The following is a 23999-nucleotide window of genomic DNA, read 5'->3' as shown; positions in this document are numbered from 1 at the left end:
GCATTCTGCAGAGTTTGGGCTCAACTTCTCAGCTTCTTTCCACACCTCTCTTCCATCTGTTAGTCATGACATCCTCACCATTCATTCAAAATGTCTGCCAATGAGGACTCAACTTCTGCACTTTCCCCACTTTCCCATATAAAGTCCCCTTCCACTCAGTCTTAGAGATATTCTTCCAAAGTCTATGTCAAAACCCTCTTTCTTCTTCTCCTCCCATAAAGCCTAAGTAAATGCAGCCCAGAATTCTGCTATCCTGAAACCATAGCATTTAGAGCCTCCTGCCAGCCACCAGAAAATTCACTGATGGCTCTTATATTATTATTAGAAATTTTATGGGGTCCTAATTAGAATAAGATATATCCTATGCTTGTATGACCTTATCAAAATGGATTCTACTGTCATGTATAACTAAGAAGAACCAATTAAAAAAATTGCCAAGTTTGAAGCTTTGTCTTCTATCCAGCATATGTAGGCCCTTCACGTAACATTGTCTCATTGTATTTTATCTAAGAGTGCCTACCAAGTGCAAGGTAAAGTCTGTAGACACTTTATTTAATTCACCCAGCAACCCCAAAGAAGTGGGTGGCATTATCCCTGTGTCACAGACAAGGACACGGCTTGGAGAGGTTAGTGTTTTGCCTTAGCAAAATGGTGAGAGGTATGCATCATCATCCCCACTTTATAGATATAGAAACTTATGTTCAATGTGGTTAACATTTTGCCCAAGATCATTCAGTTAGTAAGCAGTGCTACTGAGATTTGTAGCCCTTGGTTTCATAGCTCATGCTGTTAGCCACTTCCCCAGTGGAGTCAAGAGCATCTAACACAATGCTGGGCCCAGGGAGAAGGGGCACTTAACTGACCACAAGCACTGATGAAGACCTGAGGACCAGCCTTGGGATCTGGCAGGTCACAGAACCTGTAGCTGGATGTCACACTGGCAGTGTATGCTAGTGATCATTCCTACTCGACTCAAGTGCCCACCTATTGGTTTACTTCTACAAAAGTAGTGACTACCTTCTCCACACAGGTGAGGCAGGGCCTCACCTTCATTTTGGTCTTAGTCTTTTCAGAAGAGGTCTTCATTAGGATTATAACAGCCTCATTGTTCAAAGAAGGCAATCACACCTGGAGCTGTATCTCTTTTCCCTTAGACTATTATTTTAGATAGGCTTCCCATGGCTTCCACTTCTGCAGACAGAAAGAAGATCCAGACAGTGGCACACGATCCTTGAGGATCAACAACCTTCAAAGAATCTGAGGAGCAAATATGTTGTCTTTTTGTTCACCATGGCTAAGTGGTCTGTGATGGCTCCCTCCTGAGAGATGGTTGTGGGGTGCTCAGAACTAACTGATGGTCTTAAAAATGCTCACCTTGGAATACCAGATCAGGCAGGTGATATGATGTAGTGAGGACACCAGCCTGGCAGCCAGATCTCACATTGACAGGATGTGGGACTTCAGACAAATCACTTTTTTTCTTAACTTTCTTCATCTGTAAAATGAAAGTGATGGATTACATGAGCTCTGAGGTCCAATCCAGTCATAGAATCATGACTCTGGAATGTGATAGATTGATGGTGGAGACAGGCAGTTAGTTTGTATCTTCTTCAAAGTTCAGGAGTTGCTGAAGTGATGGTATTGAGGGGTGGAGGCTTTGAGAGGTGAATAGGTGATGAGAGCCCCTCTCTCCTTGGTGGGATTAAGGTTCTCATAAGAGTCTTTCTTCATGCAGCTGCGGTCAGCTCACTAGCTTGCTCTTTAACCACATGAAGACACAGCCTTCCGCCCTTCTGAAGGGTGCAGTCTCATCAGACAAGGGAAGCAGTCAGTGCCCTAATCCTAGACTTTCCAGCCTCTATAACTGTGAGAAATAAATGTCTGCTCTTTACAAATTACCCAGTTTCAGCACAAATGGATTAAGGCAAGGTGCCACCCAGTTCTGTGTATGTGTATGTGTGTGGTGGAGATGACAAGAAAGGAAAAAGCTATGAGGTTAAGCTGAAGAGGTTAAAAGATCCCCCTTCCAAATGGAGCAATGGAACCCTAGGGGTTGAGGAACTGTTGCTTGAACAGTGACTCCAAGAAAGCATGTAACTGGTCTTTCATCTATGGAGTTGGTCCTCTGGCTGCCAGGTCATTCATTTTCTGAGGATTAAGATCACTCCACTCATCTCTGGTTTTGTCACTAGACTCAAGGGTAACTTTATGACAACAGGGGCAAACTTCACTTATTTCATTTTCAGCTTGAGAGTTGGCTGAGTGATGATTCTGCTCTTGCCACCTGCCTCTGAGGGAAGGAGGCACGACAGGGTCTTCAGCAAAAGAATCCATGAGTATGAACTCAGAACCAGGCATTCCGGGCAAGCAAACCCTTGCACACATTCTTCCAGCACCTAAAGCCAACTTAGGCAGGACTATGTCTCCTGTCTCTAAGTGCTGTGGCACTTCTTCCTTGCTGAGCCAGGTCTAGGTGCATAGAAGAAATCTGAGGATGTATATAGATCCAATCTTTCATCCCAGCAACCACAGAACCCACAGGAGACCTGGTGTCTGTGGGATGACATGGTACATGATTCCTTTCTTCTGCTTGACTACAAGCACCTGTTGCTTTAACAAGTACCAAGGAAAATATTTTGGTAATCTGGGGCTCAGCTCTTGCTACCAAGCTATAGACCACTGATCTGATGAGGAATGTTCAAGGGTACAATTGAGTATCAAAACCACATGGGGAAAATAACCATAGAGATAATTTATTAATTATAATTCCATATATTTATAAACATTTGCCCACATTAAAATAACACACAGAGTTGAGGATGAAGTGTGAGCTGAGAGGAGTCCCACAGGGCCTCTACCTCCCTTAGTAGACTGCACCCAGCTCTGCTCCTTTAGGGCTCTCCCCCTTCCCACAGTGTTTGGTCAACAAATCTCCAGGATGAACCTGGTGCTAGAAGCAGGGCCAAATGAAAAGACTGGCTCCACAGGGGAGAGGGCTCCTCCCTCCTCACGACATTTGGGGTGCTCTGGATAAATTCCACTATGGGGATCAGGTTTGGATCAACACAAATGTGCCTCCCGGAAGAGTGACATCAGCAAAAGCTTTACCTTGATTAACTTTGACTTCTAACTCAAGCACTCTGGGCCTTACTTAGGGAGTTTCAAGGGACATGCTCTGTCCTTTTCCATTTTACAGACACTGATTGTTTTTTCTCTCATAGGTGGTGGGCAGCATGGTGGACAATGTTGCAGCACTACATGTTGCACCCTCAATAAGTGTCCAGTCTTGCTTTGGGGAAACAGCGAGAGGCTGGGAAAGCAAATCCCAACCAGCCACTATAGGGAGACAAACTGGAGGAGGGCAGGTTCTTTTGTTCTGGACTTTCTCTCGGTGGGACAGTTTGCAAATAGGTCAAACCTCAAGGCTCTGCATATATGTCTCAAAGAGATTTAAATCAGATTAAAATGTTAACATATATTATTGAATTTGTCATGAAGACACTAGATTCTATACAAAGCCACACCCTATGGCTCACATCAACACCAACAAATGTCCACAGAATAGAGGAAAGCAACTGGTGGGTGACTGTGGCATAAGAGACAACTGTGTTGATTGATGCTGTCCTGAAAATTCATCTTTTTTCTTCAAGTTGCCCATTCAGGGGAGGTAAAGAAGCAATTAAACTCCAGTTACTGGCATGCAACTCAAAAAAGTCTTTTCAGTTTATGATTCTTCTAAAGATAAGTAAATTTCTTAAAGAAATCATAATCCTTTCCTTGATCCTTCTGGATTCTCTCACTGCAGAGAACAGCAAGGACACCAGTGTCCAGATGAGGTGACTGTGTTTATGGCTGGTCTAACAGAGAAAGGTACACTTGAACTGGTTGCGACACCGGGGAAGGGAAATGATAGTTCTGAAAACTTAACTTTGAGAAAATGCCTGAGGGTTTCTCAGTTTCCCATCTACCCATTCCTGTCACAACCAAAGAAAGCTCAATATTCCAAAGGCTTTTTGAAATGGGACAAGACAGATTTGGTTACTTTTATAGGGGTGAACTTTAACAGGAAATTGGAATCTGCAATGATTTTCAACTTTTCAAGGGAGTAGCTATAATCAGACAAGGAGGCTGCTCAGCATGGCTTTTGTAGACTGAGCGCATGCAAGGCCTGGTCCAACCTGGGGTCTTTCATCCTCTTAAAGGGCAAGGGAGGGCCAGAGGAAGCTAATAAGCCTGCAGCAGCTGGATGCCATTCTCCCTTTGGTACCATCTTCCTCAGATATAACCATGGCAAGTTCACAAGAGCACAAGTGATGGACTATAAATGAACTTCACACTTGGGTCAACAGGAAATTCCTAGAGCTTCCTTTTATTCATCCTGGGAAAATGGAAGGGTACCTGAACATTGGAAGAAAAGTGTTTCAGACCTGTCTGTCCACTTGACTTCCCCAGGTAAATATATGACTTAATGCTGCTTTTTTTCCAGATTGGCTGGGTGGATTAATACAAGTTGTAGCTCACTGAGACTTTTGGTAATAGGATGGGCAGCCACCAGGCTGATGACTACTAAGACTGACTGACACTTGGTCTCCAGTGTTGCTTCTCCAACTTCAGAATTCAATGGCCATACTTAGACAGAGGTACTGGTGAGAGAAAAGGATGAAGGTAAAAAAGTCTTTCTGAAATTTCTTATGTTACAACGGGCTACTTTTATATTTCAGGGACCTTATAGTGGAAAGATTTTCTCACATACAAAAAGAGAACCAACTTTTCTAGCAGAAGATTGAGAAGGGAATACTCTTGAAATGATGTGGACTATGCAATGGTGTCTTCTCATGTAGAAAGTATCCTAAATTTCTAAACTCTGTTTGGCTTAGAAAAGATACTGTCCCCTGACCTACCTCCTTTTAGTGTGTTTCTACTGATTGGTCTGATCCAAAACACCCTGGGTTGTTAGAAAAATTTCTACATTCAACATATAACAAGATGACAGTGAGGACCCTGTGAGAGGAGAAATTCAATACTTTGCAATCAAATAATTCAACATCCAAGATCAGTAGGTGAAGAAACCCACATATTTTGTAGCATATGCTTTGGAGTCAAATGAAAAATATATCTTCCAGAATTTGATTCTCCTCCAGGTCTTCAGGGGTCCTGCGTGCCCCCATCTTCTTCCAGGTTGATTTTTGAGAACTGAGTCGAAAAGTATTATGATTCCAGGTCCCAGTTTCTCTGGAGGCATGGAGATGAGGTTTGGGAGAATTTGGGCTCAGAGACTGAACCAAATCCAACAGAGATGTTTCATACCTGTAAGACACACAACCCAGTCAATAAAGGATCAGACTATTAGAACATTAAATATAAGAACACAGCAGAGGTAGGTTGTCCAGGGCAAACCCATCTTACACAGGTCAAATCATGTGCATGTTCAAGAGGCCTCCTTGGGGGAATTCAGGGAAGGAAAACACCAGAAGGACTTCAAGAATAAAGCCCCTGTTGCCTGTCTGTAAGCTCTTCTGCTGACCCCTAACATTCCTCTCTAACTTATTAAGACAGACTGTCAAATGGGAAAAGTAATCATGATAATAGTAATGATACCACTTATTAAAAAGAAAGTCCAGGCAGACAGTGGCTTTATCCCCTGAAACATGTGGGCTTCTCTTTTGTCTTGGCAGGGCAGAGAGACTGAGGAACTGTATGTAGGTTTTCGATCACCTGGAGGTGAAATAATGCTTCCTATCATATCTGACTGGACAGAACCAGTCATGTTTCTACAAAAAGGGGAAGGGAAATGGGTATTGGCAAACACAATACCTACAATGTGAGAAATGGGTCTTCCACATAATTTGTAATAATTTTCTTATTTTATAGATTAGAAAACCAAGGTCCACAGAGATAGAAATGAAATGGAGTCACAGAGCAAGTCATTGTCAGAGCCAAGTGGTTTTTAACCCAAGACTAGTGTGTCTGCAATCTTTCCATCATGATTAATAAGAAATACAACCACAGCAAAAGTAAAAGAAGAAAGTGGTTGTTTCCAACTATATTTTAGTTAAAAATTAGTTGTAACTATACTGTATTTCCTCCAAAATTCATCTACCCTAAAGTAGAAATGCTTATCTTTATGTCTTGCTGTTATCACAAAAATTCCATTTCTCTAGAAGCAACATTCAACCATGGATTACACTGTTCAGAAAGTTTGTGGTAGGCAGGGCTCAGATTTCAGTTCTACCTTACAATTAATTTCATTAATAAGTGCAATGACAGTACTTTTACTATCAGAAGAGACTAAATAACTTGCAATATTAAAAAGCAAAAAACCTTATTTTAAAAAGCAAAACTTGAAAATCACCCAATGTAACACAAGAATTATAAATACCATAAAGGAAAATAAAAATGAATTCCTATGGAACTTTGCACTAAACATCAGAAAAGAACAGTTTCTTTATCAGACTGTGTGCTGTGAGCAGTGTGCTTTAATTTATTGAAGTGACGTGATAAGAGGCTATAATGTTGATCAGTTTGGTCTTACCTTGCTGGAAGTGTTTGATGTTTGAATAATTTAGGGCATATATCACTTATCCAGATCCATAAAATAACACTATTTGAAACGCTGGTCTATTTTAGCTATGGGCATTAACTATGGTGCCTTGGTACCTCACAGGGCCAGCCTCATGAGTTTCCTGGGCACATAGGCTGACTTCAACAGCTTCATTACAGATAGTGATAAGCAAAAGGCTTATCTGGTCTCCTCTACCAGTCCTATTCTGGACTGGGCTGTGGTGGCATTAATTCTACTTTCTTAGAGCTCTTTCTAGTCGTCTTTGTCTCTGAGTTAGGAAGATACTGTGACAAAACTCAAGGGCTGTAGCCTTTGCTGCTTTGACTTGGCTCCATGCTCCCAACTTAAGAAAGGGCTAGTCTAAGATGACGTACGGGAATAACCTGGACATAAGTTACTGATTTCATGGTCTGTTCCATAGGCTGCACTGCATGGGAAGCTAACCATGACACCAGAGTTCCCCTCCCCATCTCCCTTTTTTGTGATTTCAGTAGACACCTTCTCTGATTGCTATTCCAGATCACCAACACCTTCCTCTTCTCTTGCCTTTTAATTGATGGAATGTTCCAGGACTCAATCCTTAGCTCTCATATCTTAGTGATCCTGTCTACTCTTGTGGCCTTTGTTAACATCTACAGGTCAATGACTGCCAAATGTCTAGGTAAACATCAACTTTGCTCCTGACTTTGAGATTCATACTCAATTGCTACCTGATATCTCTACTTGGATATATAATAGGTTTCTCAAGCTAAACAAAATGCTTCTTTTTTTCTGCAAATTCCACTGTCCATCAATCTAACTGCTCAGGTTAAAAACTTGCTATTACCCTTGATTCTTACCTCTGAGCCTTGGCATGTGTTGTACCTTCTGTTTAGGCTATTCCTTTGAATTGTGATTGTTCTCTCTGTCCGTTAATGTTTTTGTTTAAATGTCACCTTTTCAAAGAAGGCCTTCCTTAGCCACTTTATCCAAAGTAACTATCACTTGATAGTCACTTTACTGATTTATGGCATTTTACTTTCTGTATATCACTCAATATTATTTACAATGTTGTGTATATATCATTATACGAATATTTATTTAATATTAATTTATTGCCTATCTCCCTCACTAGCATGGTGGGTTCCATAAGGGTAGGGTCATTATTTTGTTTATTACTACTATCTCTAGTGAGAAGGAAAGGTGTCTGCTGCAAGGCAGGTGCTACACATTTGTTAAAGAAATGAATGGTCTCATGACTTAAGTTTTAGTACTTTCTTTCTAGGCAACTTTTAAAATCTTTGGACAAGTCGTTTTTGAGAAATTAATAATGTATTTCTAACATTACGAAAAGTATTGCCTATCCAAAATTTCTTCTTCTAACAGTTTCTATAAACTACTTTTTCACTTAATATGTTGGGACCATTTTTCCATATCAATATTTTACATTATTTTTAATGATTTCAGATTATTTCATCTTTTGAATACACTTTACTCTATTTAACCAATCTCCTATTGAATAGTACTTAGTTAAGCCCAAAAGTCTTTTGAAACTTAATCAACCATATCTCTTATCCGTTCAGCCAATGCTCAAAAGGTACTCCACATTAACTTTGAGTGTTAAACATCTTTTTTTTTTTTTTTTTTTTAACCAAACTATGTCTTTAATCAGCTGTTTGTTTTCTTCATTTCCACTTGTCACTATCCTAAACAGATGGCCTTGCTCCCCACTTCAGGGAAAATAGAGGCCATCAAAGAGAAATTGTTTTCACCCTATTAAGTTTCAAGTCTTTCAGCACTCATCCTTTTCTCTTTTTATAGTGAAGGAAGTGATCCTTCTTTTAGGTAAGGAACTTAATCCATTTGTACTTCTTAGGAACATTTTAGTATTGATTAGAGTGAAGAACCTTCACTCTTCTCCTGCTTACTGTAAAACCAAGAACACTTAAGAAGTTCTCTTTCCATGACCAAACCACTTCTCAATTTATTCCCATCTGGTCTCCACCTTCTACCACTCCAGTAAGACTGAAATTGCCAAATTCACAATGACTTCTACATTTCTAAATCCAAAGGACTTTTTGTAGTCCTTATTTTACATAATGCCTCTACAACATTCAATGTTGCTGGTCACTCTTTTACTTTATAAGCTTTAATGTTTTACTGAAGTAAAACATACATACAGAAAAGCACACCCATTTAAAGTATGCAGCTCACTGGTGTTTAATTTATCCAGAATGGTGCACTCATCACCATAATCTAAGTTTAGAAGGTGTTATTGCTCCCCCACAAAGAAACCCTGTACCCATTAACAGTTATTCCCATTCCCAGACCTAGACAATCACTAATGTACTCTCTCCAAAGATTTGCCTGGACATTTCATATAAAGGAAACCATATAGTACATGGTCTTTTATATCTGACTTTTTTCACTCAGCATATGTTTTTATGGTTCACAATGTTATAGTAGGTATCAGTACTTCATTCCTTTTGTTTCCAAACAATATTCCACAGTATGGATTTTAAAAATCTATTTATCACATGATAGATATTGGGCTGTTTACACCTTTTGGCTACTGTACATAGTGCTGTTATGAACATTCATATGCAAAGTTTAGCAGGGACTTATGTTTTCATTTCTATTGGGCAGATAGGGTGGATTCTGAGTCACACAGTAATTCTATATTTAATCTTAAAAATTTTTTTGGGGGGGTACTGAGGATTGAACCCAAGGCACACTTAACCACTGAGCTATATCCCAGCCCTTTTAATTTTTTTTTTTTTTTTTTTTTTTTTTTTTTTTTTTTTTTTTTTTTTTGAGACAGGGTCTTGCTAAGTTGCTTAGGACCTTGCTAAATTGCTGAGACTGGCTTTGAACTCTTGATCCTCCTGCTTCAGTCTCCTGAGCTGCTGAGATTACAGGCATGAGCCACCATGCCTGGCTATATTTAATCTTTTTAAGTAACTACTTACTAAATTATTTTCAAAATAACACCACTTTACAGTCCCACCAGCAGTGTATGAAGGGCATATACCCATCATATGTGGAGGTCGTCTTCTGGGACCATTAAGGTTTTCAGAGAAGAATTCTTCAGTATTCTGCATGGGAAGGAGATGTGGCCTACTTCTGGAACATGGAAAGAGGTGAAGCTTTCCATTTCTAGACTTTGAATTAATACCATTTTCAGTCTTATCAGTTTCATCTCACCTTTCAAATATATGACATTCCTGAGTCCTCCCTTCTCTACTGAATTTTTCCAGAGAATTAATTTTCTTTCTGGGACTAATATATCATATATGGAACTGTGGAGGAGATACTGAGTTTTAAAATTCTTGCATCAAATGTTCACCATGTACCGTTTTTAGTTTTATTCTTACTTTCCAGTGTTCATGTTGCTCCCCTAGTCCCAAATCTTGCCAAAGTTCTGTGAGATCAATCCCTTTTTGTCTGAATACCTCTCTCAGCTCCATGTAGTATCTTCCTCTGTCCTACTTCATAAGTTACTAATACTGCATTCATTTTCCTTTTCCAAAAATGTGTAAAATCTCTGGTCTATTGATGACCCTTCTCTTTTCTTTATTCTTTTGAGTTTTTACCTTTTATAATATAAATTTACTCTCATTTTATTGGTATCTCAGGAAAGAGAAGAAATAAATATATGTTCTTTTAATCACTTTGTCTAGGAAATATATTTTCAGTGAGGTTCTAGAAATTTCTTTCAGGTTTATTATTTGGAATTTTCTTAATCTTTTCATGGATATTATGAATGAAACTACCTACAGGTAGGCTGTTTCAATTATTTGGAAATATCATAAATGCTACCGTTAACACCAATTTCACTTTCCAGTTGTTCACTGTTGGTATACTGGAACATAATCACATTTTTTTGTGCTGGCCTTTTATCCTGCAACCCTTCTATACTTCCTTAGTTTTAAGAGGCTTCGTGTAAAGTCCATGAATTTTCTATATAGATAATCATTTAGTCTGTGAACATGGACAGTTCAACAGTTCTTTATAGCAGGTCTGCTGAATGATGGATTCTTTTAGTTTTTTTTTTTTTATCTGAGAATGTAATTAATTTATCTTTATTCCTCAAAGGTATTTTCACTGGTTTGATGGTTCTTTTATCTCTTTAAGAGTGTTGTACATCATTCTACTCCTCCAGGTTTCTGATGAGAAATACACACTCATTCAAATCACTGTTCTCTATGTGCTGTCAATTTTTTCTGGCACCTTCCAGTATTTTCTCTACTTTCTAATTTTCAGAAGTTTAATTAGGAATTTTGGAGAGAATTTTTTTGAGTTTATCTTTTTTTTTATTATTGTAAACAAATGGGATACAAGTTGTTTCTCTATTTGTACATGGAGTCAAGGCATATCATTTGTGTAATCATAAATTTACATAGGGCAATGTTGTTTGATTCATTCTGTTATTTTTTTCCCTCCCCCCCACGCCTCCCACCCCTCTTTTCCCTCTATACAGTCCTTCCTTCCTCCATTCTTACCACCCTCCTTATCCCTAACCCTAAACCTAACCCTAACCCTAACCCTAACGCTAACCCCTCCCACCCCCATTATATGTCCTCATCCGCTTAACAGCGAGATCATTCGTCCTTAAAAGAGATTGGCTTATTTCACTTAGCATGATATTCTCCAATTTCATCCATTTGCCTGCAAATGCCATAATTTTATCATTCTTTATGGCAGAGTAATAATCCATTGTATATATATGCCACAGTTTCTTTATCCATTCATCAATTGAAGGACATCTAGGTTGGTTCCACAATCTGGCTGTGGTGAATTGAGCAGCAATGAACATTGATGTGGCTGTATCTCTGTAGTATGTTGATTTTAAGTCCTTGGGGTAATAGGCCAAGGAGTGGGATAGCTGGGTCAAATGGTGGTTCCATTCCAAGCTTTCTGAGGAATCTCCAAACTGCTTTCCACAGTGGCTGCACTAATTTGCAACCCCACCAGCAATGTATGAGTGTACCTTTTTCCCCACATCCTCGCCAACACCTGTTGTTGCTTGTGTTCTTGATAATTGCCATTCTAATTGGGGTGAGATGAAATCTTAGGGTAGTTCTGATTTGCATTTCGCTTATTACTAGAGATGCTGAACATTTTTTCATATATCTGTTGACTGCTTGTAGATCTTCTTCTGTGAAGTGTCTGTTCATTTCCTTAGCCCATTTGTTGATTGGATTATTTGTATTACTGGTGTAGTTTTTTTTTGAGTTCTTTATAGATTCTGGAAATTAGCGCTCTATCTGAAGTATGAGTGGCAAAGATATTCTCCCACTCTGTAGGCTCACACTTCACATTACTGACAGTTTCCTTTGCTGAGAGAAAGCTTTTTAGTTTGAATCTATCCCAGTTATTAATTCTTGCTTTTATTTCTTGTGCTATGGGAGTCCTGTTAAGGAAGTCTGATCCTAAGCCAACAAGTTGAAGGTTTGGACCTACTTTTTCTTCCGTAAGATGCAGGGTCTCTGGTCTGATTCCGAGGTCCTTGATCCATTTTGAGTTGAGTTTTGTGTAGGGTGAGAGATAGGGGTTTAATTTCATTCTATTGCATATGGTTTTCCAGTTTTCCCAGCACCATTTGTTGAAGAGGCTATCTTTTCTCCATTGCATATTTTTGGAACCTTTGTCTAGTATGAGAAAATTGTATTTATTTGGGTTTGTGTCCATGTCCTCTATTCTGTACCATTGATCTACCTGTCTATTTTGGTACCAATACCATGCCGTTTTTTGTTACTATTGCTTTGTAATAGAGTTGAAGTTCTGGTATTGCGATACCCCCTGCTTCGCTCTTTCTACTGAGGATTGCTTTAACTATTCTGGGTTTTTTATTCTTCCAGATGAATTTCATAATTGCTTGCTCTATTTCTGTAAGGTAAATCATTGGGATTTTAATTGGAATTGCATTGAATCTGAATAGCACTTTAGGTAATATGGCCATTTTGACAATATTAATTCTGCCTATCCAAGAACATGGGAGATCTTTCCATCTTCTAAGGTTTTCTTTAATTTCTTTCTTTAGTGCTCTGTAGTTCTCATTGTAGAGGTCTTTCACCTCTTTTGTGAGATTGATTCTCAAGTATTTTATTTTTTTCGATGATATTGTGAATGGGGTAGTTTTCCTAATCTCTCTTTCTGAAGATTCATCACTTATGTATAAAAATGCATTGGATTTATGAGCATTGATCTTGTAACCTGCTACTTTACTGAATTCACTTTTGAGTTCTAAAAGTTTTCTGGTGGAATTTCCAGGTTCCTCTAAATATATAATCATGTCATCAGCGAACAGGGATAGTTCGAGTTCTTCTTTTCCAATTTGTATCCCTTTAATTTCGTTGGTTTGTCTAATTGCTCTGGCTAGAGTTTCAAGGACGTTGTTGAATAGAATTGATGAAAGAGGGCATCCTTGCCTTGTTCCAGTTTTTAGGGGGAATGCTTTCAGTTTTTCACCATTTAGAATGATATTGGCCATGGGCTTAGCGTAGATGGCCTTTATAATGTTAAGGAATGTTCCCACTACCCCAATTTTTTCTAGTGTTTTGAGCATGAAGGGATGCTATATTTTATCGAATGCTTTTTCTGCATCTATTGAAATAATCATGTGATTCTTAACTTTAAGTCTGTTGATATGGTGAATGACATTTATTGATTTCCGGATGTTGAACCAACCTTGCATCCCTGGGATAAAACCCACTTGATCGTGGTGTACTATCTTTTTAATATGTTTTTGTATGCGATTTGCTAAAATTTTGTTGAGAATTTTTGCGTCGATGTTCATTAAGGATATTGGTCTGAAATTTTCTTTCCTCGATGTGTCTCTGTCTGGTTTAGGTATCAGGGTGATATTGGCTTCACAGAACAAGTTTGGGAGGGTTCCCTCCTCTTCTATTTCATGGAATAGTTTGAGGAGTATTGGAATGAGCTCTTCTTTAAAGGTTTTGTAGAACTCGACTGAGAACCATCTGTCCCGGACTTTTCTTTGTTGGTAGGCTTTTGATGACCTCTTCTATTTCATTGCTTGAAATTGATTTATTTAAGTTGTGTATGTCCTCCTCGTTCAGTTTAGGTAATTCATATGTCTCTGGAAACTTGTTGATGTCTTCGAGGTTTTCTGTTTTGTTGGAGTATAGATTTTCGAAATAGCTTCTAATTTGTTTTGTATTTCACTCGTGTCTGTTGTGATGTTTCCTTGTTCATTTCGAATTTTAGTAATTTGAGTTTTCTCCCTCTTTCTCTTTGTTAGTGTTGCTAAGCGTTTATCAATTTTGTTTATTTTTTCAAAGAACCAACTATTTATTTTGTTAATTTTTCCAATTGTTTCTTTTATTTCAATTTCGTTGATTTCGGCTCTGATTTTAACTATTTCCTGTCTTCTACTACTTTTGGTGTTGGTCTGTTCTTCTTTTTCTAGGGCTTTGAGCTGTAGTGTTAAGTCGTTTATTTGTTGATTTCTACCTCTTTCGTTGAATGTGCCCCATGAAATAAATCTTCCTCTAAGTACTGCTTTCATAGTGTCCCAGAGATTTTGATATGCTGTGTATTTGTTCTCGTTTACTTCTAAGAATTTTTTTATTTCCCTCCTGATGTCTTCTGTTATCCATTCATCATATAATAGTGTATTATTTAATCTCCAGGTATTGGAGAAGTTTCTGTTTTTTATTCTGTCATTTATTTCTAATTTTAATCCATTATGATCTGATAGAGTACAAGGTAGTATCTCTATCTTCTTGTATTTGCTAACAGTAGCTTTGTGGCATAAAATATGGTCTATTTTAGAGAAGGATCCATGTGCTGCTGAGAAGAAAGTGTATTCGTTCTTTGTTGGATGGTATATTCTATATATGTCGGTTAAGTCTAAATTGTTGATTGTGTTAATGAGATCTATGGTTTCTTTATTCAATTTTTGTTTGGAAGATCTATCCAGTGGTGAGAGAGGTGTGTTAAAATCGCCTAGTATTATTGTGTTGTGGTCTATTTGATTTCTGGAATTGAGAAGGATTTGTTTGACGTACATGGATGAGGCAATGTTTGGGGCATAGATGTTTATGATTGTTATGTCTTGCTGATTTATGCTTCCCTTAAGCAGTATGTAATGTCCTTCTTTATCCCTTCTGACTAGTTTTGGCTTGAAGTCCACATTATCTGAAGTGAGGATGGATACTCCAGCTTTTTTGCTGTGTCCATGTGCATGGTATGTTTTTCCCCATCCTTTCAGCTTTAGTCTATGGGTATCTCTTTCTATGAGATGAGTCTCTTGCAGGCAGCATATTGTTGGATTTTTCTCTTTAATCCAATCTGCCAGTCTATGTCTTTTGATTGATGAGTTCAGGCCATTAACATTCAGGGTTATTATTGTGATATGATTTGTATTCCCAGTCATTTGACTCATTTTTGGTTTTTGACATGATTTGGTTTCTCCTTTATTTGGCTATTCCTTTAGGCTAGTTCCTCCCATTGCTGATTTGCATCGTTATTTTTCATCTCTTCCTCATGGAATATTTTGCTGAGAATGTTCTGTAATGCTGGCTTTCTTTTTGTAAATTCCTTTAGCTTTTGTTTATCATGGAAGGATCTTATTTTCATCGTCATATCTGAAAGTAAGTTTTGCTGGGTATAAGATTCTTGGTTGGTATCTGTTTTCTTTCAGGGCTTGGTAAATGTTGTTCCAGGCCCTTCTAGCTTTTAGGGTCTGGATTGAAAAATCTGCTGATATTCTTATTGGTTTCCCCCTGAATGTAATTTGATTCTTTTCTCTTGCGGCCTTTAAAGTTCTGTCTTTATTTTGTATGTTAGGTATTTTCATAATAATGTGCCTTGGTGTGGGTCTGTTGTAATTTTGTATATTTGGAGTTCTATAAGCCTCTTGTACTTAGTTTTCCATTTCATTCTTCAGATTTGGGAAATTTTCTGATATTATTTCATTGAATAGATTGTTCATTCCTTTGGTTTGTTTCTCTAAGCCTTCCTCAATCCCAATAATTCTTAAATTTGGCCTTTTCATGATATCCCATAATTCTTGTAGATTCTGTTCCTGATTTCTTACCATCTTCTCTGTTTCGCCAACTTTGCTTTCAAGATTAAATATTTTGTCTTCAATGTCTGAGGTTCTGTCTTCCAGGTGTTCTATCCTATTGGTTATGCTTTCTATGGAGTTTTAACTTGGTTTATTGTTTCCTTCATTTCAAGGATTTCTATTTTTTTTTTTTTTAATATCTCTAACTCTTTATTGAAATGATCTCTTGCTTCCCGTATTTGGTCTTTTAACTGTTGATTGGTGTGATCATTTAATGCCTGCATTTTTCTTTCATCTCCTCCTTCAATGCCTGCATTTGCTCTTTCGTCTCCTCATTTGCTTCCCTGATTATTTTAATTATATACATTCTGAACTCCCTTTCTGACATTTCTTCTGCTGTGCTGTCATTGGGTTTTATTGATATAGTATCTAGGTTTGTTTGGGACATTTTCTTCCCTTGTTTTCTCATATTGGTCAGATGTCAGTGGGACTCTGAGATATTGCAGATTTCCTCTATTGGCTTATAGTGTCCCTGTAGATTTCCAGTGTATCACCTCCCAGCCTTCAGTAGCCTGAAGTCTTGGAGGAACTTGATAATGCAGTGCTTCCGAAGAAAGCTGCCCCTAGCCCGCTACTGGTTCCAGGGCTTGGAGCTGGCTCTGTCTGGAAAGGCTCTCACTGAGGGGCCTGCTCTGAGCAGCTGGCTGTGTGGGAGGAGCCCACCGCCGGAGTGTGCAGGTCTACCTGGGGAAGACTCTAGCTCTTAAGCCGCCCCTATCCGTGGCCTGCCGTCCAGGCTGAGCTTCACCCGGTGGGGGAGACACCCGTGGCTCTATTTTAGTCCGAGTCTCTCAATGCCTCCCCTTCTTGAATCCTGGGTTCTGGAGCGACTGAAAATGCAGTCACCCTCTAGTCCGCCATCTTGGATGCCCCATGGAAAGAGCCTCTTGAGTTTATCTTGTTTGGACTTGCCGAACTTCTTGAATCTTCTTTCACCAGATGTGAGAAATTTTCTCTTAGTATTTTTTTTTTTTCTACTTAAAACTCTTTCTGATATTCTTTCACAGGTCCCTGGGATTTTGTTTCTTTTTTCCAATTTTCCTTTTTATTATTCAGAGTGGGTACTCTCTATTGATTTATTTACATATTTATTGACTCTTTTCTCTGTCATTCCTACTTTGCTACTGAGCCCATCCAATAAATTTTTATTTCAGTTATTTTATGTTTTTGGTTCTAAAATGAACATTTGTTTCTTCTTTACATCTTCTATTACTATGCTGAGACTTTGTTGATGTAATTTAAAGAGTGTTTGCCCTTACTTCATGAAACTTAGTTATGAGAATTGCTTTAAAGTTGTCTGATAATTTCAGTATTTCTGGCTTCTCTGGTTTGGCATCTACTGATTATATTTTTCCTTGTAAGTTGAGATGTTCAATATTATACATATGCTGAGCAACTGTGGACTGTATCCTGGACATTTTTAATATTATGTTATGAGACGCTGGGTTTTATTTAAATTCAAGAAGAATGTTGATTTTGTTGTGTGTGTTATTGTTATAGCTGGAATTCAATCAGAATTGGTCAATTTCAACCTGTTTTCTGTGAGGCACTGTTATCAGAACAGTTAAATTTTCAAAGTATTTGCAGGGTATTTGGAGCAGTCCTACAGGTGTCCCACCCAGTAGACAGTATGGACCCTGGGCAGAGATCAATCCTATATCTCATTTCTCAAAGTCTCTGAGAACTAAGAATGGGAATCAGAATTTCTAAAAAATTTTAATAAAACACCTAATAGGAAATATTTTAGGTTTTGCTGGACAAAAGGCAAAATTCATGAAAGGATATGTATAATTAATTAAAGAAGGAATATATTCCACACATTTTTGTTGACAAAAATTTAAAAAGAATAATAATTGAGTACATATATTAAAAATTCAAGCCTGAGAAAGATGGAAATTTTGGGGGGTGTGGGGAGAACATTTCACTTATCTGGGGTTCAAAGTTAATTATCATTGCTATCTCAATTGAAAATGTTCACCTGTTAATGTTGAAGTATAAAAAGAGGTTTATATATTGTATCTGTGAAAAACATCTTTTCACACAGAACAGGTAGTGTCAAATATGTTTTAGGTGAGCATATGTAGAGTTCTACTGTCTTTTTCTGCTGACATTCCTGTTAGTTTGTGATTAAATTGCAAATTAATCACTTTCAATGGATAGTTAGGTTGAAGTTTCTCAATTACACAGTGAAGCAGAATTTGTAATAGAGAAATTTCCTTTGTACTTATATTCAGGACCCAAAAATGTAGTTTGAGCTCAGAGAATATATCTGTTGCCAGTTTGTGGAGAATTGGAAGTCACACTTTTTGTTTAAACTTTTGACAACAAGGAAAGTACATAAAACAGCCTGAAACTATTTGTGATTCAGATAAGGTTAGTTGTCATTAAAATTGACTATCACAGTACAAGTGCTGTGCCTTACAATTTTAGGCTGAATTCACTAAGAAACATTATTAAGACTAAAGCAAAAGTTAATTTTCAAGGCTATTCAATGGTCACTAAGAGTAGTTGAAAGGGATTATTTTCTCACTCAGAAAAATTTTACTCTTAATTCTGAACTTAAAAAAATCACAGAAGAATTTTACTATTGCTAAGTCACTTGTGACTGTCACAATTGTCTCAGGATATTTATCCTTTATTTCTGACAAAAACTCAAGGAACTAATGATGGTTAATTCCATGAAAATAAATGACTTTCACCATTGACACTACTGATTCAATAACAAAAGTAAATTAAAATGTTTTTCCTCAAAGTAGCTGATGAATAACATAATGAATAATCATAAGCTTTGAATTCCTTACATTTTCACAAGTTTTGTAAATTCGTCTAAAACTTTTTCTTTTCTATCCATGATTTTTCTGCCACCAATTGTGGTTCATTTCAGTAGATTCCACTTCATGTTGTACTGAATTAGTGGTTTCTCAACTTCTTTGAAAATACTCTTGCCTGTTGTTGTTCCATATAAACTATTCCTAGAGAGAAATCTTTGAACATGGTCACTGACTTGGCACTGACTCCAAATGAACAATATCTCTAATAATGATGATAACTCTTCAACAAGAGTGAAGGAGAAGCACTTTGAAATAATTTGTCTTGTTTTAAATTGACTTATCAATGCTCCTTCCAATTTTAGCTCTTTGAGCAACTTTATATACTCTACAGATATCAAGAGTGTTCTCTTTTTGTAGCTCTCTCCTATTTAGTACTCTGCCCTGTAAACACTAGCCACTTGGGCCTCTTCGGATTTCCAACTCCTCCTCCTTAAGTCAATGAACTGGTTTAGCTCCATTGAGGTTCCTGAGCTGTCATCCAAGAATGTCACTATACAACTAACCTCATTGGTTTCTCCTCTTTCAGGGATAATTGACATGTGCATTTGATGTATAATGTGTGAAAACAGTTGTTTCATATATTTGTTTTTAGTTGTTTCCAGTGAGAGAATAAATACCATCCCTGTTATTCCATTTTCTTTGGAAGAGGAAGTACTCTGATAAAGATCTTAATTTGAATTTCAAAAACATGCTTCAAGGACATGCTTTGACAGTCACCTGATACTTGAGAAAAATGCCAAAACATGTTGGAGAAAAAATAGTCTTTTTAATAAATGATGCTGGGAAAACTGGATATCCTTATGTAGAAGAATGAAAGTAGGTCTCTATCTTTCAACTTACATAAAAGTCAATTGAAAGTGGATCAAAACCTTTGAAATTAAACCAGAAACACAACTACTAGAAGAAAACACTGGCACAATACTCTAACATACTGGCACAGGCACCAACTTCCTAAAGCTCAAGAAATAAAACCAAGAATCAATAAGTAGGATGACATCAAATTACAGTTTCTGTACGGCAGAGAAAACAAGAGCTTGAGGAGAAGGCCTACAGCATGATAAAAAGTCTTTGCCAGCTACTCCTCTGATAGGGGATTAATATCCAGAATATTAAAAAAAGAACTCAAAAAACAACACAAAAAATCATATAATGCAATTGATAAATGGACAAAAGAATTAAACAAACATTTCTTAAAAGAAGAAGTACAAATGGCAAAGAAATATATGAACAAATTTTCAACAGACCTAGCAACCAGGGAAATGCAAATCAAAAACTACACTGACCTTTAATTTCCCTCTAGTTAGAATGGCAATCATCAAGAATAAATGTTTGAGTTGAAAAAAAATTGTAGAGTTTTAAAAATCATAAAAGCCCCAGAAGATATTACACAATATTGGGAACAAAAAATCACATTGGCATACACACACTTCGTTTTGCTTTAAAAAGTTCATATCATATGGTATGATGATGTGAATTCTCATAGTTGTGGAATGAAAGAAAACTGGGCAGATATAACTGAATAGAACAATAAATGAACAGGTTTTTGGTCAAAAAAAAAATACAAATGATAAGTGTTGACAAGGATGTGGCGAAAAGGTAAATCCATACATTGTTGGTGGGATTTCAAATTGGTACAATCACTTTGGGAAGCAGTATGGAGATTCCTCAAAAGATTAGGAATGGAACCACCACAGGACCCAGCTATTTCACTCCTTGATATTTATCTAAAATCATAAATCACAGTATAGTGAAACATCACTTGTTTATTGCAGCACAATTCATAATAGTCAAGTTATGGAATCACCCCAGGTACCCATCAACAGAAGAATAAAGAAAATGTGGTATGTATATTTAATCATAAATAAAAATAAAATTAAGGTATTTTCTGGTAATACAAGGAACTTGTTTTAGACAGCTTTTCTTGCTGATGTGACCAAAAGACCTGACTAGAACAATTTTAGAGGAGAAAAGTTAATTTGGGGGCTCAAGGTTTCAGAAGTCTTAGTCTGTAGATGGCTGGCTCCATTCTTTGGGACCTGAGGTGAGGCAGGACACCAGGGTGGAAATGTGTGGGAGTGAAAGCAGTTAGGAACATCACACCAGGAAGGAGGGGGGAGAGATAGGGAGGGAGGGAGGGAGGGAGGGAGGGGGGGGGGAGAGAGAGAGAGAGAGAGAGAGAGAGAGAGAGAGAGAGAGGGAGAGAGAGAGAGAGAGAGAGAAAGAAAGAATATCTCCTCACCATGACAAAATATGAACCCCAAAGATATAACCCCAATGACCCACTTCCTCTAGTCACACCCTAGTAACCTATAGTCACAACCTACTTAATCCCTATCAGTGGATTAACACACTGATTAGGATAATGTGCTCTTAACCCAATCATTTTACTTCTAAACCCTCTTGCATTATCTAACATGAACTTTTCAGGGATATCTCACATCCAGACCAGAACTGGAGAACATCTGGCTAAGTGAAATAAGCCAGACTCAGAAAGTCAAGGGTTTCAAGATGGCGGACTAGAGGGCGACTGCATTTCATGTTGCTCTAGGATGCAGGATTCAAAAGAGGAGATAGTGAGAGACTTGGGACCAACTCAAAGCCGCCGGGTGAGTCTCTCCCGTTGGGGAGGAGTCCTGGATGGGGCGGTAGCCCCGGAATGCAGGGAACTTTGTGAAGTAGAGTCGCCCGGCGAGACGCCCCTCCCCACACTGGAGCAGTAAACACGGACAACTGGGATCATCATAGAGGAGGCGGCTCAGCACAGCGCTTGGACTTGGAGCAACCTCTGGGGCTCTGGGCGGCTGCCTGAGGAGGAGCTGCATGGCGAGCTGTTTAGACTCAGAACGACCGCTTCTGAACACCAGGGGGCTGCCCGAAGGAAGAGGAAGAACGTGGCGGGTCGCTTGGTCTAGGAGTGACTGCATCAGAGCTACAGGCGGTTGCCAGAGGAGGAGGCAAGTGGTGAGTTGATTGGACTCAAAGCGACCACTCCTGAACACTGGTGGCCTGCCTGGAGGAGGAGCGCGGTGGGTCGCTTGGTCTCAGAGCGACCACTCCTGAACATCCGGGGGGCTACCCCGAGGAGGAGGAGAAACAGGGCAGGTCACTTGGACTCGGAGTGACTGCCTAGGGCTACGGGCGGTTGATGGGAGGAGGAGACGCGAAGTGAGTTGCTTGGACTCCTAGTGACTGCGTCGGAACACCGGGTGGCTGTCCGGAGGAAGAGGTGTGTGGCGGTCTCTGGGTCTTGGAGCTTTTGTACAGGGCTCCAGGTGGCGGCTGAAAGGAGGGGCCGCATAGGGAGGTGATTAGGCGCAGAGCAGGGTGCAAGGACCTAGGTGGTTTCTTGGTGGAAGAGCCACACAGAGACACGCCTAGGGGCGGAGTGAAGTTTCCAGGACTGCGAGCAGATTCTCTGAGGAGAGGCAGCCTAAGGAGACTCGTCTGCGAAGGGTGAGGCTCCCAGGCCCAGGAGGTAGGTCCAGGCCCCTGGGAACGTTGCAGAGGAAGACAGCCCAGCCCAGGCGGTAGTTGTAGATTGAGGGGAACCTGTAGGAGGGGAACTGACCAGCGAGACCTCCCCACCGGGTGAGTCTTCCCTGCCGGGTGAGGTTTTCCCACAAGGATGGTAAAACCAGAGACACAGGCACAAACAGACCTTGCCTCAGCCCGCAGCCTAGTTCCCCTTTGGATGACCATTGGTCAACAAGTGGAGGCACCTCTGCTCACTATCAGGGAATAAAAAATATTTAACCTTGAAAACAAAGTTGAACAAACAGAGAAGATGGTAAGAAATCATGAACAGAATCTCCAAGAACTATGGGATATCATGAAAAGGCCAAATTTGAGAATTATTGGGATGGAGGAAGGCTTAGAGAAACAAAACAAAGGAATGAACAATCTATTCAATGAAATAATATCAGAAAATTTCCCAAATCTGAAGAATGAAGTGGAAAATCAAGATCAAGAGGCTTATAGGACTCCAAATACACAAAATTACAACAGACCCACACCAAGGCACATTATAATGAAAATACCTAACATACAAAATAAAGACAGAATTTTAAAGGCTGTGAGAGAAAAGAACCAAATTACATTCAGGGGGAAACCAATAAGAATATCAGAATATCAGCAGATTTTTCAATCCAGACCCTAAAAGCTAGAAGGGCCTGGAACAACATCTTTCAAGCTCTGAAAGAAAATGGATGCCAACCAAGAATCTTATACCCAGGAAAACTTACCTTCAAATTTGACGATGAAATAAAATTATTCCATGATAAACAAAAGCTTAAAGAACTTACAAAAAGAAAGCCAGCATAACAGAACATTCTTAGCAAAATATTCCATGAGGAAGAGATAAAAAACAAAGAAGCAAATCAGCAACAGGAGGAATTATCCTAAAGGAACTGTCAAATAAAGGAGGAACCAAGTTGTGTCAAAAAAATAAATAAATAAATAAAATTTTAAAAATGAGTCAAATGACCGGGAATACAAATCATATCTCAATAATAACCCTGAATATTAATGGCCTGAATTCATCAATCAAAAGACATAGACTGGCAGATTGGATTAAAAAGAAAGATCCAACAATATGTTGCCTGCAAGAGACTCACTTCATAGAAAGAGATACCCATAGACTAAAGCTGAAAGGATGGGGAAAAACATACCATGCACATGGACTCAGCAAAAAAGCTGGAGTATCCATCCTCATTTCAGATAATGTGGACTTCAAGTCAAAGTTAGTCAGAAGGGATAAAGAAGGACATTACATACTGCTTAAGGGAAGCATAAATCAGCAAGATATAACAATCATAAACATCTATGCCCCAAACAGTGGCTCATCCATGTACGTCAAACAAATCCTTCTCAATTTTAGAAACCAAATAGACCATAACACAATAATACTAGGTGATTTTAACACGCCTCTCTCACCACTGGACAGATTTTCCAAACAAAAATTGAATAAAGAAACCATAGATCTCAATAACACAATCAATAATTTAGACTTAACAGACATTTATAGAATATACCATCCAATCAAGAGCGAATACACTTTCTTCTCAGCAGCACATGGATCCTTCTCTAAAATAGACCATATATTATGCCACAAAGCTAATGTTAGCAAATACAAGAAGATAGAGACCCTACCTTGTATTCTATCAGATCATAATGGATTGAAGTTAGAAATAAATGAAAGAGTAAAAAACAGAAACTACTCCAACACCTGGAGATTAAACAATATGCTATTATATGATGAATGGATAACAGAAGATATAAGGAAGGAAATTAAAAAATTCTTAGAGGTAAATGAGAACAAAGAAACATCATATCAAAATCTCTGGGACACTATGAAAGCAGTACTTAGAGGAAGATTTATTTCATGGAGCGCATTTAATAAAAGAAGTAAAACTCAACAAATAAACGACCTAACACTACAGCTCAAAGCCCTAGAAAAAGAAGAACAGACCAACACCAAAAGTAGTAGAAGACAGGAAATAGTTAAAATCAGAGCTGAAATCAACAAAATTGAAAC

The 23999-nt window shown here is 38.5% G+C and overlaps 1 protein-coding gene across 5 annotated transcripts in view; it reads right to left on the bottom strand.

Moving 5' to 3' along the window:
- Positions 1-2737: 2737 nt before the first annotated feature.
- Kiaa1328 (KIAA1328 ortholog) overlaps positions 2738-23999 on the bottom strand; it is a 286260-nt gene continuing 264998 nt past the window's right edge. For all 5 annotated transcript variants that reach the window (XM_047526442.1, XM_047526441.1, XM_047526445.1 and 2 more), the window contains one exon: positions 2738-5307. In XM_047526442.1, coding sequence (XP_047382398.1) covers positions 5100-5307 — 208 coding nt within the window. In that variant the 3' untranslated portion in view covers positions 2738-5099. The remainder of the gene's footprint in view (positions 5308-23999) is intronic.

This window comes from Sciurus carolinensis, chromosome 15 (genome assembly GCF_902686445.1).
Source record: "Sciurus carolinensis chromosome 15, mSciCar1.2, whole genome shotgun sequence".
Taxonomy (NCBI): Eukaryota; Metazoa; Chordata; class Mammalia; order Rodentia; family Sciuridae; genus Sciurus; species Sciurus carolinensis.
The sequence above is the reverse complement of the archived record's forward strand: the minus strand, read 5'-3'. Positions and strand labels throughout refer to the sequence as shown.